We start from the raw sequence: 15,809 nt of genomic DNA on the forward strand, positions 1-15,809 counted from the left end.
GCTCAGGGGGACCTCACGTGGGCCCCAGGGCTCACCCGCATGGGGACAGCAGAGCAACGTGCTGGTTGCCATGACAACACGCACTGATGTGTAGAGACACCCCCCAATTTCCCACTTACGACTTTTTATAAAAAACGGGTCTATTTCTCGAACATCTGGGTTTCCTGGGCCTGTGTGCAGAGCAAGCCCCGGAAGGAGGGGGCGGCCCATCTCGGTCAGCACCTTCTGAGGCTGGAAGCTCCGCGACTGCAGGTGTTCAGGTGACAGGGGGCTGGGTCAAGGGTGGGGCTGAGAACCCAGAGAGTCGGTCCAGGAAAGGAGAGGATTCCCGTGAAGCAGAAAGTGCGTTCCCGGCTGAGAAGGGACACCCTGGAGGACGCTCTCTGGGGGTTACGGGTGCCCAAGTGCGGCAGGTGTTTCTATTCTCTCCCTGCCTGGTGCCGCGGCCCCTCGTCTGCGCTGGGCACCTGTGTGTCTGGCTCCTGCCCAGGGTCTCCTGTCCGCCCCACCGTGTGTGCTGTAGGGTGGACGACCTGGCAGGAAGCCTTCTGTGCTCCCAGTCTCTAAGGCCAGCTCAGCACAGCTGCTCCCTGACTCACTGGGCCAAAGAAACTGACGCCCTGCTTCTTGTGCCTCCATGGAGAAGCCGGCCCCTCGTATGCACCCCCCCCCACCCCCGGCACAACTCAGAAACAACACAGACGACAGTACCTGGTTTGCTATAAAAGTTGCTGAACAGTTTTGGACAGGGCACCGTGACAGTCTCGCCGACATCCGCGGGGAGCCAGCACGTGATGTTGTCCCAGACGCCGCTGCAGGCTGGAGGGGAGACGGGGGTGAGCAGGGCCCTCTGCCCAGCACAAGGGCAGCACCCTCAGGCCACGTGTGGGGTGCCCAGGGTGGTGGGATCGGATCTGCTCAGAAACTTTTCAAATAGAAAGCCTGTTAATTAGGTAATTATCTTGCAAATTATTTTTCTGTGAAACTCGCACCGCGATATTATTGAGAATATACTTGGCATGGGTTCATTGCAATCAGCTTTGGAGGAATAAGCAGATCTGCGGTAGAATGTTTCTGAGGAACCCAGCATGCACTGCACACTTTCGAATTGTAGTAGAATCATTACTTTTTCCTGCTGAAGTGCTTCCCGCCCACCCCCCATGTGATAAAATGGGCAACACTGAGTATTGTGTAAGTCTTGGAGGTTAGAGTCCCCTAGATGCACATATACTCGTGCGTTTATGGATTCTGACTTCAAGGACAATTTGCAAATTTAAATATTTGAAAAGATTTAGTTGATTTCAGCAGTCAAGACGACATATTAGCGGTGAAATCTTAGGCTACCCTCGTGGAGTTATCAAAACTTAATTTGCATTATGTTATAGCTTAAAACACTTTTCAGATCTCTTATTTGGTTTAATAACCACCCCACGACAGTAATTCATACCAACACTGTATTAATCATCTCACTGACAAAGAGCACTGAGGTTTGAATGGTCCAGGGGCCTCTCAACATTAAACAGACAGTAAGTGAATCCACGTTTGAACCCAGGAAATTTTTATCACAAGTCCAAGGTGTTTCTACTGCATTTTGTGGCCTCTAAACTTTTATACTTCATTTAAACTTCAGTATTGGAGGAGCAGGGTGCTAGCTGTTGAAAGAAACAACAGTCTGCTCTCTGACACGCCACCCACTCCTGTACGATAACTGCGCGAACACATCAATGGAGTTATGCAGTTTTGGTTTGACCACGGGAATGTTTTACTTCTAAGAACAGAGGTAATGAAAAGTTGGCTACAAACCAAGTTTTGCAAAAAAAAAGATGAAAATAGGGACTTCCCTGGTGGTCCAGTGGTTAAGACTCCACACTTCCACTGCAGGGGGATTGGGTTCGTTTCCTGGTTGGGGAACTAAGATACTGCATGCCGCGCGGTGCGGCTAAAAACACAAACAAAGAAACCATGAAAATACTTTCTAAAGGTTTTTAAAATAAAATGAAAATACATTCATCCTAAAAACTGAATTACCTACCGAAGATTGAGTACATAAATTCATACTATATTAACATTCTTACATATTTAAAGAAAACATTGCTTTTTGAAAAACTACTTAGGACACATCATCAAGGACAAAGACATCACTAGAAATACACCTCCGGCCGGTGGGCAGTGCAGCCTGCAGACCTGGGAGTGTACGGATGAGCAGGGTGGTAAGGAGGGATGTGCCTACGCGATGAGGGCAAGAGACAGACAACTGGGGACATACGAGCTTCTCGCTCCATTTCCCAAGTCTCATGAAAATGGCAGTTGAGAAATTTGAAATGGCAGTTCCTAGAGATGTCATAAAACTGAAGACAGACAGCATGTATGTGTGTTAAAGATTCAGGTGCAGCAAAGGGGGCGGCAGCCCAGCCCGCAGGAGGTGAGCAATGGGGGTGCCCTTAAAGGGCACAGGGGGCCTACGTTTGGGAGAATCACATCGAGTTTGAATTCTGAACTCTGAGAACTCCAGACTTTCCTGCCCTGCTGGGTGTTTCTGGAAGCTCTGTTGGAGGAGCACCAGGGAGCCCCGGACCAACCAGGCCGCCTGGCACGGGACGGAGGGCACAGGAGTGGCTCCGAGAACAGCACTTGGTGACCACCCTGTGTACTAGATCAGCGCGAGAGTGTCTTGACATTGTTCTGGTACAAAGTTTGATGCTAATTATTGATAGAGAGGTGGAAAACTAACTTATAGTTCCAGGAATAACATAGAGCTACACCGGAAAGGAGCCTGGGACTGTTACAGGGTCAACTGTGGTCATAATAACGTAAACCACAACCGTGAAGGGACTCGGCGGGCGGGGCGGGGGTGGGGGCGCAGCTTGGAGAAAGGGGAGAGAGCTGCCAGGCAGGGGCGACTCCCAGCAGAGTTCAGCTGGACCCAGGACAGACTGGGGAGAGGAGGCTTGTTTGAAAAGTGCTGAATAGTCCAGACTGCATGAGAAAAAGTGGCGTGGGTGAGGCAAGCAGGGTCTGCGTGAGAATTTATTTTTGTTCCACTATCGTAGCAACCTAGATATTTGAGGTGGTGATAATAAAATCAAGGCTCAGTCTGAAAAGAGGAAAATTTTGTTCACATCAATAGACTGAAAAGCTACTTGACGAAATTCAGCAGCCATTGCTAATTTTTAAAAGCTCTAAATAGAATAACGAAATACTGAGACTGCCTTAACGTAGCAAAGACCATTTGTTAAAAGAAGTAGCTATTATTAGAAACGGTTAAGCACAGTGTACGACCCAAACCAGGACCCTACTGGGCACTTGCTGTCACCATCATGCTTCAACGATACATTAGCGCTTTAGCTAAAACAACAGATAAAATGAACTGAACAGATTCGCTAAAATAAAGAAGAGAAAAAACCCTAGAACTGCACTTTGCAACATGGTTACCACATGTGGCCGTTTAAGCCTAAATCGACTGAAATTAAATGCAATGGAAAATTCAGCTCCTCAGCTGCAGTGGCCGCGCTTCTAATGCTCAGTAGCCACATGTGGCTGGTGGCTCTCGTCTCACAGCTCAGACACACATTTCCATCATCCCAGGACAGCGTCACCCTCGAGCTGTAGCTAAAACGAGCAAAAAATAAAACTAAAAAGCCACTCTTACAAACTATCAAGAAACAAAGCAAAGAGAGAAAATAACAAACCCATCATTACTGTACATAAACTATTGCTGGGGGTAAATTAGCCCAAACAGATGCAACTTTCGTCAGGTCATGGTTTTTCAGCTAAAAATGGCCGTATAAATTACCTGAAATATTTTATGAATAAATTATAAACAAGAATGAGAATTTTTTGGTAAAAATTTATTTATCACTTATCACACAAATCTTCCCTGTCTTTCAAAACCCAAAACAAGGAGGAGGAGGTCTCTTATCCAAAGTGGGGGTCAGTGGCTTGGGGAACTGAAAAGCACGGTAGGTGCTCAATACCTTAAGTATCTTCCATTGATTGAAACACAAAGTGTGTTTCTATCACTTCAACACAGAACACACAGCCAAAGCCTGTCCTTTGCGTGTGGGCTTATTGACTGGGCTCCTCTTTGCTTTTCCTGTGTAAATCATACTCTGACCTGTCCTCGGTGATTTCCAACTTCAGAGTACTGAAGGTGGGCTGGCTGAGGCTCCCGCAAAGCTAGGTTTCCAGACTCAATCCTAGCCGTCATGCTCACCTCCAACCCTACGGCTGCTTAGCAACTCAATTTTTCAGTTTTTCCAAAGCACACAAATTGATTTTCCCAGAAACAAGTGCTTTTTTTTGTACTCCTCAGCTTCCATACTGTTTAATTTAGCACCTGGGTGAGTAACAGACTCGGGAGGCACTGACACGTTGTACACTTGACAAAGTGTCCCAGAAGCTGCAGAGAGGAGGTGGCGGAGGAGCCCCGACCAGGGCCTGAGCGAGGTGCCTCCGTGAACCAACCGCCAGGCTTCGCAGGAACGAGCGCACAGGAGCCCAGCGTAAACCGGCGGGGGTGGCTTCCTAAGTTCCTCCTGGGAAGGTGCTTTATGATGAAAGCCCTGGACACAGAGCCAGAGGCATGAACCGAGTCCAGGTGCGCAAGCAGACTAAGACGGCTCTGAGCACTCGTCCAGCGAATGCAGGGCTAATGTCTCAGGCGAGGCTGTGACCACGACTGACGTGGTCTCCCGCCCTCTCTGGGTGAGGCTCCTGGGGCATCCCCAGCAGTGGCTGTGCTCCGATCTGTCCACATTTTTACCAAGAGAGAAATCCAGTCCCCTACCAGCACCGACGCACAGAGAGAGACAGCACAGCAGTGGGACAGCGGAGGTACCCAGGCAGGCTTGACTCTCGACGGTGGCCACAGTGTGATGGAGGTGCTTCCCACCGCGACCAGGAGCTCCAGGGAGAGGTCTCCGCTCCTGCGGCCCGGCCTGTGAGGAGAGGGTGGGCGGACCAGCACCTGGGCATCCAGTGGCGGGAGGCCTCGTCCCCTGGGTCACCTTGCTCAAGACGGAGCGCAGGGGAGGTGCCACAGGAGCAGGCGTGGGCAAAGGAAAAGGAGAAAGAAAACTGTTTCTGGCACTAACGTGTGAGGCCAGGCGACAGCTAACATTACCAATAACACCTTCCATTCAAAAGTTTAGTTTAAATTTGAAGTCATAAGTGGCAAAGCTTCTTCCAGAATCAGAAGCTGCAGGGAAGCCCAGGAAGTGCTCTTGGGCTCCGAGGCCAGAGCCGTGCTGGTCACTGGATCCCCAGCCCGCAGACAGCAGGTGCTGACCCGGTCTACCCATCCTCCTCTGGGATGGGCTGGTGGGACCTCATCACCGGGCGGGTAAACACCCATCAAGCCGCAGCTCCTGGGGTGGGGGTCTCCCAATCCCACTTCCTCTGCCCCTGGTGATGAAGCCGGAGCCCCAGGGAAGCCCAGTCCAGTCCCGTCAGAGGACTTTCAACTGCCTGGTTGTGGTGGACACAGCACTGGACACCGTTTACTTGTTTCCAGGCGCTTCTGTGCATCAGCCACGCCTGTGTCGGTGAACAGGTGAGAACAGGCGCAGCGAGATGGGAAGAAGGGCCCATCACCTCCTCTCCTGTCTCCTGGCTCCGACCCCGGTGGGCAGGCGGCCGAGCGCGGGTGTCAGTGTGAAGACGACACAAGGGGAGACGGCGAGGGACACTGAAGAGTGGCTGCTGCTCGACGGCAGGAAGAGCCACGCAGAGGCCTCAGCTTGGGGTCAGCTCAGCTCGACTGGCCCCCCCCCGCCGTGATGAGCACACCCTCCAGGCCAAGTCCCTTCATTACGGAGACTTTCATTTGCTTTTTGTCATTTTAACCTTTGCTCGAGAGAAAGCAGAGAAACGGCGCTTCTTGCTCCCCGGTCACTCCTTGTATAGAATCTGCCGTGGCCAGAACGACGCGGTCTCCAAGGCTCACCTGACAGGCAGCACCTCGTGTGCCCCGTGGACGACCCCGTCAGAGGGCAGGTCAGTGCCCCTCAGCCCAGGCTGGTGATGGGGCAGCCAAGCGGCAGTGGAGGGTGTGCCCGGGTCCTTCCTACACGCCCCCGGGGCCCGCTGTTAGTATCCACACCCGGGGTTCTGGTTTGATTCCCCCGGACAGCACTTCTCAGTTTTTAAGATTCTTGGAGGTTCCAGCGTGTACCCAGGGCTGAGACCCACAGTCCTGGGGTGCAGGCGCTGGACGGGACCTCAAGGATTACGAGTGTGGGTGCTGACGGGGCCCCAGAGCAGCAGCCCCTGGAGACTTGTTAGAAAGTTCCCGTGCCCCACCCCAGGCCATTGCGCCAGAGACCCAGGCTGACCCCCGTCCCTGCGGTGGTGCTGAACCGCTCAGGGGCTCATGGCAGCCACGCCCTACCTGGCACGGGAAGGAGGGCGGGCTCGGAGCCCACAGCTCGCCAGGCCACAGCCCCAACCTCGCTAAGCCTGGCTTCCTCCCGTGCAGGGCGGGTGAGTGCTGGTGAGCCAACCGGGCGGCTCCTCAGGGGCCTGCTTGGCACAGGGAGGCCTGTCTGGCCGGCGGGGTGACTCCCAGGCTCACGCCGCCGCCGAAGGGCCAGGCGTCCCTGGACGCTCCACCCGACGGCCCCCAGCACCTCCACAGACCCAGAAGGCAGTGCTGATGACCAGTGCATCCCGCGAGCCCACTGAGGAAAGCACTGCTCTCGGGACGGGCAGTGACAGCAGCAGCGGGGCCGGGTCCCGCCCTCATGAGCTCATTTCATCCCCCAAACTCACAGGCCCGGGGTGTCCCCAAGTCTCATCGCACAGACGAGTAAACGAGGCATTGAACAGAGCTTGGCTGAGCTGCCGGAGGCTCCCCAGCCCTGCCCACGGCGCCACTGTGCTGTGGGTCGGGCTGGGTGGGGCACAGACACACAGCGGGGGCCCAGCCCAGCCAGGCCGCTTTCGCCCTTGGCCGTCCCTGGCAGCACTGAGCCCGGCCTGGGGGTGGGCAGCATGGAACGTCGCCGACCCACCTGCACCTCCTGGGTGGAGTGTGGCCCCAAGGGGCCCCTGACCCTGGAGCCCCTGGTGAGGGCTGTTCTCCCTGCTGTGGGGTCCGAGGGTGCACTGCTGGGCCGAGGACGCAGAGGCCACGCGCCGGCTGGGCGGTGCCTCGGGGGCAGGGGCTGTTGTCAGGGCTGCTCTTGTTTCCTGTGCTTCCGTCTGCGCTGATTCAGGCCACACTAACTGCTGGGCATCTCTGAACAGGAAGAAAGCAGTTTAAGAAGCAATGTCACGTTTCCTCACTCCATCTGTCATCCTCCTCGTGAGCCCCTTAAGTGAGTGCTGGGGCTCTGCCTGGTGAACAAGGACTTCGGGGCAGAGGGCAAGCTGGGGGGTCATTCAAAAGACCACAGAGGGGCTTCCCTGGCAGCTCAGTGGTTAAGAATCCGCCTGCCAGTGCAGGGGACGTGGGTTCGAGCCCTCATCTGGGAAGATCCCACATGCCGGGGAGCAACTAAGCCCGTGCGCCACAACTACTGAGACTGCGCGCCTAGAGCCTGCGCACCGCAACGAAGGGTAGCCCCCACTCACCGCAACTAGAGAAAGCCCGTGCACAGCAACAAAGACCCAACGCAGCCAAAAATAAAAAATAAAATAAAAAAAATTAAAAAAAATTAAAGGACCGCAGAACTTCAGAGTTGGGAAGGACCTTTTGGCTCTCGGCGAACACGCTGCTTCACAGCGGGGGTCCACACCTAAAGAGGCTCAATGACCCCCCAAGGTCTTGAGACCCATTACATGCACATCAGAGCCTTCGCCACATCCTGTTACACCAGCCTCTGTCCACTAAGAACTTCTCAGTACCCAAGGGAACAATACGAACCCCTCACTGAGACACCCTTAAAATTCGACAGACTCTTCCAGGCGTGCGATCTTAAATTACGAAAGCAGCACACGCCCTGGACCGTGCAATCACACAGCACGTCAGTCCAGGCACGAGGAGGTGTGGCCCGTGCTGCGAGCCCGTGCGCAGCCTGCAGCGGCGGTGAACCCGCTCATGTTTATGGACTACCTGGAGAGACGTCTGTGCTGCAGGTGGAGCTGGGCCCTTCCCACTGGCTCAGGGCACAGTCTCTGTCCTGCAGGAAACTCAGGTTAGGCCCCTCGTGTTTCTGATCACTCTGGTCTAAGGCACAGCCTGGTCTGCTTAGTTAACATGCCTTCTCCACCTGACTTATTTCAGGCTAGTGGGAGTGGAGGGCAGACTGGGGTTCGGATCTGCTGGTGGTGGTTTTCGGGGCTCCAGGGGGCTTGGAGGCACTCAGGGGTCTTGGCACAGGTGCTCGTGGTGGAAGCCAGCACCTCCTCTCCCATGGACCAGGGGCCGCCTCCCCCCAGCTGTGGCCCCTGACCCCTCTTGGCCCTTGCCCTGGTGGCTGTCCTCCTGAGTAGAGGACAACTAGAGACCCAGTGGACCTCTCTGCCCAGCTGCACCAAGACGGCTGCCAGCCACCTCTCATCCCTGTGTCCCCCAGCAACATGAAAGTCCTTTCACCGGTGGGGGACCTCCCTCCCCTCCACAGGAGAGCAGACATCACAGAGCATTCCAAGGAGTCTCCCCAAAGAAACCCTCTCCCCAAACAGTCCTGCCCCCGCCCCCTTTGCCTTCCATGCTGAGAGTGTTGGGGAAACACCCCCTCCTAGCGGCCTCCTCCTGGCCCCTCATGGGCGTCTGGCTCCTGCCCCTACAGGGCCCGATGACATCCTATACACCTGCCCATACACCACATACACCGAGATGTCACGTACGTTCTTCTCACAAACACAGGATATCCTATATGCTGGAGTATTCCTTGCTTTCTCACTTAACAATATACATGTCGTATTTTTCATGTCATTTGTGATGTGTGCCATCTTTTTTAATGGCTACATGTTCCAACACCCACTTTACTTGTGCTGTGAATAGCAGTGATGAAATAATTGTCTGATCAGAATTCTAGTTATTAAGTACTTAATAGATGCCCCCGAGGTGCTTGGACTTTTCCCCCACTCTTTCAGAAGGGACTGTAGTTCTTCCCCAAATGATGAGGAACAGCTCTTCTTTCAAGAGAACGCTAATTAATACATGTAAAGAATGGTTAGAATTTTAAAAGCTGACATTTTGGACCTTAAATACCGGCTGACCGAGCGTGAATCGTCCACAGGGCACGAAAGCCAGGAGGTGGGAAAGCCTGGGAAAGCCCAGCAGCCCCACAGACCACCTGCCAACTGCAAAGGGAAAGAAGAATTTCATTTTCAAGATCCTGGAGTCACTTTCAAGCGGTGACCAAACAGCATAATGGGATGTTGAGGGCCATAACGGGCACCAGAATGCTGACATTCAGGCAGCCGCCTGCCTCTCCTCCCGTGAGGGGACCGTGCTGATCCAGGAGATTTCCATGGATCCTCTGAGCGCTAAAACTCTGCTTTAACCGTTCTAAAGAGAGGAATTCAAAAGGCCACAGAGGTGGCCCGGGGCGGCCCCGACCCTCTCACTTCTCCCAGGGCCGCGAGAGCAGCGCGGCCACGAGCAGCCATCCCCTTGGGGCCTCCGGTCACTGTCAAATTTGTCCTATGCCCCACGGCCAAAATGGGGCTCTGTGCAACTTCTACTCTCAGCCCTGGTCCTGCGTTTGGATCCTTCAAAGGGCAGCTGCAGTCACGACCGGCAGAAATCTCGCCATATCCTCACCATCACCTTGCTTTGACTTTCTGCTGAGACCACCCCTCCAAATACTCCCATTCCTGGACACTCAAGTCCCTGTTCCCCAGTGGTCTGAGCTGGCCATACAGCACAAGAAGGGGGTCTGTTTCCTGACCTCAGGGTTGGCAGGGTCGAGATGTGGACGTTATCCCCGCAGCGGCGGCACAGGGAGCCCCGCTGTTCCACCTGCTGCATCCTGGCGTCTCAGCGCTCACCGCGGAAGCAGACATGATGCTGAGCGGGTCCAGACCCCCAGCCCTGCGGATGGTGACGCGATCGCTGCGAACCCTGCCCTGGACCTGGAAGCTCTGCAACACTGGTCCACATCCCCATCAGCCCCGCTCTCAGCTTTGGATTTGCTCTTTGGGCACCTTTGATGCTTCCTGTTCAGGGGTCCAATTACAAATATCCTGTTTCTCTGCGTCCTACAGAGTCCAGCTAATCTCTCCACTAACAGTGATGATCAAACTCTACCAAATGGAGGAGTCTCTCTTTCTGTTGCTCTAAGGATGCATATCTACATCATTTATTCCTAAAATACATGTGGTGAGATAAGGAGAGCTACATCCATGCTGGGTACCGAGCCAAAGGCCTTTCTAGTAATGCTGCAGTCAGGCATGATGACAGTACTTGCTAGTGGCAGAAGAGAGTGGAAAGGAGCCTTTTGAGGGGAAACGCCCCGAGTGACAACCCACCAGAACTAATCACAGCCTATGTCTGGGCTGCGCGCTTCTCAGAGACAGTCAGTGCAGGTGAAATCCGGCCACATGCTGGGAGGGGAGCTGCTGCAATCAGGACTCAAAAGCAACTTACAGAACAAGCTCAGGGCGTTTGATAACAAACCCCTGCCCGTGCAGACAGAGATGGAACAATTCATCTTCCAAACAGCAGACTGTCCTTTCCTCATGACTCGGCACAGTGTTTGGACCAGCTGCAGCCATGCTCTCTTAAAACTTGCAGTGACGAGCATTCGTCTCTCCAACAAATGTTCCCCGAGCGTCCACTGGTCTGAGGCTGCCCGAGGTACCTGATGGAGGCCCTGGGCCAGGAGGGCCTCACCAGGTCTTCCTGCAGCAGGAACACTGCAAGTTCACAAGCCGACCAGGGCACCAAGGCGGGCTGGCTCTTCAACATCCCCCTGCTTGTAACTGAGTCCACACAGCAGGTCAAGCCTTCGGGTGTGGACCGAGGCCCAGGGCCATGCTGCTCCCTAGGCCCCCTGCATGAGAGCCTGGATTTTACACAGGGGCAAACCCAGGCGCCACGACAGAGCTCCGACTCCAAGTGCCTTAGAGGGCTGCGAGGAGTATTTTACCGGGAACTCATTCTTCAGACAACTCCTGGACACCCCAATATCCTAACTAGGGTGCTACAATGATCCCACCCTTGGTGGGCTAGAGGCGACCTATGAACCAAGGCCTGGGAAAGACCATCTGGGGGGGCAGTGCCACCGGACGGCACCTCGATCAAATCACTTTGGAGCTTTGAATGTGGAAGTAGCGAAGTTTAACTTCAGTTCAGACGGATTCCATTAGTTGGAGTCGTATTTTGGGACTTGAACTAACGTTAAACCAAGACTCAAAACCCAGAACTAACCAAAGCTGTTAACTGAACAAAAGAGTTTTTCAAAGGAACATCCGGAGATCCAGTTTGAACCTGTCTAAAGAATACGCTGAATCCAGTAAACCCCAAACATCAAAATGTCCTCCAAACTGGGTGAACCTAGTGCCTGCGGTCGGCGTCCCGGCCAGCACGGCTGCCCGAGGACTGACTGCAGATCCCTCCGAGACGGGCCCAGCACCTTCACGCCTCTCTTCCGACATCCGTACAACGGGGGCCCTCGGGAGTCCCGGTGAGGTCCTGCTACAGGGTCAGTTTAGGAAAACTGCTGGGGAGGTAAATTTGTGCAGATGCTGTGCCTTTCACCGTCGAGATGTCTGCTGGTGTCTTTTGTACACGTTCTCAACAACCTTCCCTCCAATGTCTGTGACCACCTGGGGCATTGCTGGTGGTGTCACATGAGCTCCCAGGCTAGCAGAGCCGAGCGGCATCCGCGAGGGGACGTCTGGACTCAGCTGACAGGCTGGGACTGGATGCGTGGGGAGTCCTGCCATGTTATTCCCAGGGTAATCTTGCGTGGATTTATGAGCAGGACTTGGGCGATGTCTTGGGATCGAGCCGGGACATCCATCTACCAGCGCCAAGACAGATCGTCCTCATACAGTACAGCAGCCGCACAGCTGCGCGTGCCCCCCAGGGCAGGACGCCTGGCTGTGGCGTCTACAGCTCCTGGCCGAGACCGGCCTCGTGCGGGACCATCCTCCCAGGCTGTGTGCGAGGGCTGGGGGCCAGGGGCCCCCGGCACGTCCACAGCTCAGTGCCCTGGGTCCCATCCTGCTGGCCCCTCCAGCCCCGTCCACCCCGGGAGCTGTGCCGGGCGCTCAGTCCCCTCTCTCCCCCTCCTTCTGGGCCGAGCCCCTCAGGTCTGCCCTTGGCCACTCCCCCTGCCTCCAGGACCTGCTGCCCCAGATGGTCCCACTGGTGAGCAGGCTCCAGCCTCCCTCCCAGCCCTTCCTTCTGCCTCTGCTTAGGCTCCCCAGAAGCAGCCGCTGCTCACCACAGCCCCGAAGGCGCCCTCCCCGGGCCCCAGCTCCTCCTGTGTGCTTTCCTTTCTCCTGCGCTCCTGGGGCAGCTGCCCCCACCACCATGTGGCCGCGGCACCTTCTCAGCCACCCTCTCCCTGCGGCCTGGCCTCTGCTCCGCCAGCCTCCCGTCCTCTGCCGTGGAGCATGCCTGCGTCACCTCCACCTGAAACGTGACCCGCCTGCGAGGCCCCCCCCAGCTCCTCTCAGAAGTGTCTGCTCCGTGAACCGTCCCGAAACAGCTCATGGCAGACAGCGCGCTTTTCAGAATTCCCCTGGGGCCAGCTCCAGGCTGCGGGTCAACGCTGTGCTCCTTCCTTCACCCACGCATCCCCTGTGTGCGCCCCCAGCCCTCCCGACGGCTGGATCCGGCTGCTCTGGGTGCCGACACACACCTCTCCTACCTGCCCGCGCGGCCAGCCCACCAGCTCCGAGCTCTGCAACAAGCCCCAGGAGCAAACGCTCCCCACCCCCCACCCCCGAACTTGGTGAGCTCGGGTGCCTTGCACGGGGCCACACGGGAGCAGAGCGACAGCGCTTGCCGGGGGGACACAGGAGGCACGTGCTGTCCTCGTCGCCGGGGCCCAGTGGGCAGCCAGGAGGCCTGGCCTCACCCTCAGTGTCCCCTCACACAGGCCTCAGTCCTTCCCTTGCAGAGAAGGAAGTAGCTGTAAGAAGTCAGAGACTGCTCGCAAAGCAGTAGTAACCCTTCCCTGGGGTGGATGAGAGGTGCCTTGAGAGTGTCAGTTCTTGAGCTGCGGGAGCCCTACCCAGGGCAGGTCACAGCCCGGGCGATGTTTAAGGTGCAGACATCTGGGGCGCTCTGGGCCCTGATTCAACGTCCTGCACTGCAGGGCCTCCGCCTGCGGCTGAACCCCGGCTGCCTCTGATGGTTCCTGTTGATACACAGAGAACCAGGCGTGTCATGAGGAAGCTGATGGCCAGGAAGTCAAGGAGGACTCACCAAATGAACGTGCTGCCCCAAAGCCCTCGCCGTGGGCCGGAGGAGAGAAGGGGCTGTTGTCACAAAGTGAGTGAACTGGTGGGGATCCTCACCCCAAGGGGAAGCTTCAGTGGAAGGTGCAGACAATTAGATGGACATGAGGCCAATCTCCCTGTAGCCATGGCAGTTCAGAGGAGGCCCCTCACCTTTGAAGCAGGCTTTGGAGAGGAAGACCTTCATCTAAAGCATGGCTCTCTTTCTAAGATGCCAAGTATGGCTTTGTGAAAAGAGTGCTTGACTTAGGGTCCAGGGAGCTGGGCTCTGCCACCAGCTTGGATGAGAGACTGGAAAGTCCACTCCCATTTCCTCACCTTGATGGGCTGACGACCACCTTCCAGCATCAAGATTGGGACCCCCCAACGCCTGCTCTGCGGACATCTCCCGTCCTTGTCCTGAGAGTGGACACTCGGAGCCTTCCCTCCGTCCTGGGCACTGGGAAGGTCCGTATGTCTGCTCCTGGGTCAACAGACGCCGGACAGGAGGGTCCCTGGCAGATGCCTTGGTGCCAAGAGGCTGAGGAACCAAGATGGGCCCCTACCCTGGAGTACAAGGGGGTGCGCTCATCATCATGAGGAGGGCCACACCCAGTGCAGAGGCCAAGGAGGCGGCTGGGGCTGGGTGGTGGTGATCAGCTGCAGGTGGGACAGGGCTGCTCCAGGGCCGAGCACAGGGCACCATGGAAGCCGAGACCACCGTCCCCGAACACACAGCAAGTTTATATAGTCAATTACCAAAGTACCGATCACCAATTAGCTTATGGTCAAAAAGCTTCCATTCTTCTTGGTAGTTTCCCCACTCACCTTTTTTCTGCCGTAATCTCCGAGTAAAGATAAAATAAGCCCTTAGCCATTTTTCTGTCACTGTCAGTTTCTCGTTCAGAGTAGACTGACGTTATTCCATGTTCAGATTCTCCGATTTCCCCCCAGAAACCCTTCAGTCCTTTGACTCGAAGCCCCGTTATCCCTGCTCCCTGCCCTGTGCGTTGCCATCGGGGGCCTGATTTGGAGTTCCCAGAGGGGATGACGTGTCCTGCCCAATTTCTCATCACCCTTCTAGCCTGGTGTCTGCTCAATAAGAACATGCTGGAAAAATCAGTGAACGACAGAGCCAGCCAAGGCTCCAGCAATGACAGTCCACTCCATGATCCAAGGCGACCCCCCAAGAACAGGCCCAGCTACGAGGGCTCAGAGACAACCACTGGAATGGATGCTTGACCCAGAAAACTCTACAAAAACTCGCTAGTGAATGGGTGCCCGGGAAGGGCTGCGACCGGCCCAAGCGACCAAAACATGCACAACTGAAGCCCCGGGAACCTGGGGGGGGCGCGTGGCTGACACGTGTAACTCTGCCTCCATCGTGGCAGCACCGGCCATGCGCCCATGAGCCAGCGCCAGACGGCGGGGGCTGCAGCAGGGACAGCGGCTTCACTGGCCGCTTGTGACTGAAGTGCAGTGTGCCGAGGAGCCTCCTGCAGGCTCTCCCACCCCAGAAAGGGACCCTGCGCTTTCACATCACAGGATGCGAGACGGTGGACCGCAGGAAACCACTCAACAGCCTGAACCTGCACTGCAGGCTCCTCTGGAGGGGGGGCCGCAGCCTCAGAACCAGCCCCACCGGCGGGAAGAGTGACGGGACCTTTTCAGGACGCGGCCTGCGTGACACTAAGTGGGGGCATGGAAGGCGGAGAGGTGCTCGCGGGGGAGGCGGCTGCGAGCAGCTGGCTGAGCTGTGTCTTGGGGTCACCAGCACCTTAGAAAGATGCGCGGGAGAAGTAGCTTGGTCCCCAACAGCAGCAATGCCGAGTGGCACAAAGCTCCTTCCTGTGACCCAGCAGAGCACGGGTTACAGCCTCCTCACCTGTGGCTTCCAGGTGTGCTGATGCTCTACCTGCTAGTAATTGACTTCTCACACATGATGCCTTTCATGAGTTTAAGCATAAAAGTTTAACTCAGAGTAGACTTTTTTTCAGCGAGATTTGTTTCCCATAAAAAGTAAAGTTAAAGCCATTACTTTCAGAAAATCAAACCAATACGTAATTATTATTTAAATATCCAAGGCTGGTAGCTGACCTTATTGAGTTTAGAAGTTAGAAGAAATTGCATACAAAAAGACCCACCCTAAGGAAAAAAACAGATCAGGCTGTTTGCCTTATCAGCTCAAAGAGCTATTTGGACGAGAACAAGAACGTACTACATCAGAGAGAAAACTGAAAGGGAATGATGGGCCTCACATCACGCTGACCTCAGAAAGGCAGCAGGCGCCCTCTGACCCACATGGATGTAAGGAGGTAAGATGGAGGGAAGTCTGCTCACAAGTCCCACTCGCAGGTCAGCTAAGGACCAGGAACAGACGCTCGTCAGGGAGAGGGGCAACCACCACCTGCCCTTGGGCCAGAGGCAGCGCTGCCTCGGTGCAGGGCCGGGGCGGGGGGTCAGAGAAG

At 55.6% G+C, this 15,809-nt stretch overlaps 1 protein-coding gene across 1 annotated transcript in view; it reads right to left on the reverse strand.

The window, feature by feature from the left end:
• VIPR2 (vasoactive intestinal peptide receptor 2) overlaps positions 1-15,809 on the reverse strand; it is a 68,151-nt gene that overhangs the window by 44,034 nt on the left and 8,308 nt on the right. Inside the window, exon 3 of the mRNA XM_060021212.1 lies at positions 712-819. Within this exon, the coding sequence (XP_059877195.1) occupies positions 712-819 (108 nt within the window). The remainder of the gene's footprint in view (positions 1-711; positions 820-15,809) is intronic.

The sequence above is a fragment of the Delphinus delphis genome, chromosome 9 (genome assembly GCF_949987515.2).
Source record: "Delphinus delphis chromosome 9, mDelDel1.2, whole genome shotgun sequence".
In the NCBI taxonomy this organism is placed as follows: domain Eukaryota; kingdom Metazoa; phylum Chordata; class Mammalia; order Artiodactyla; family Delphinidae; genus Delphinus; species Delphinus delphis.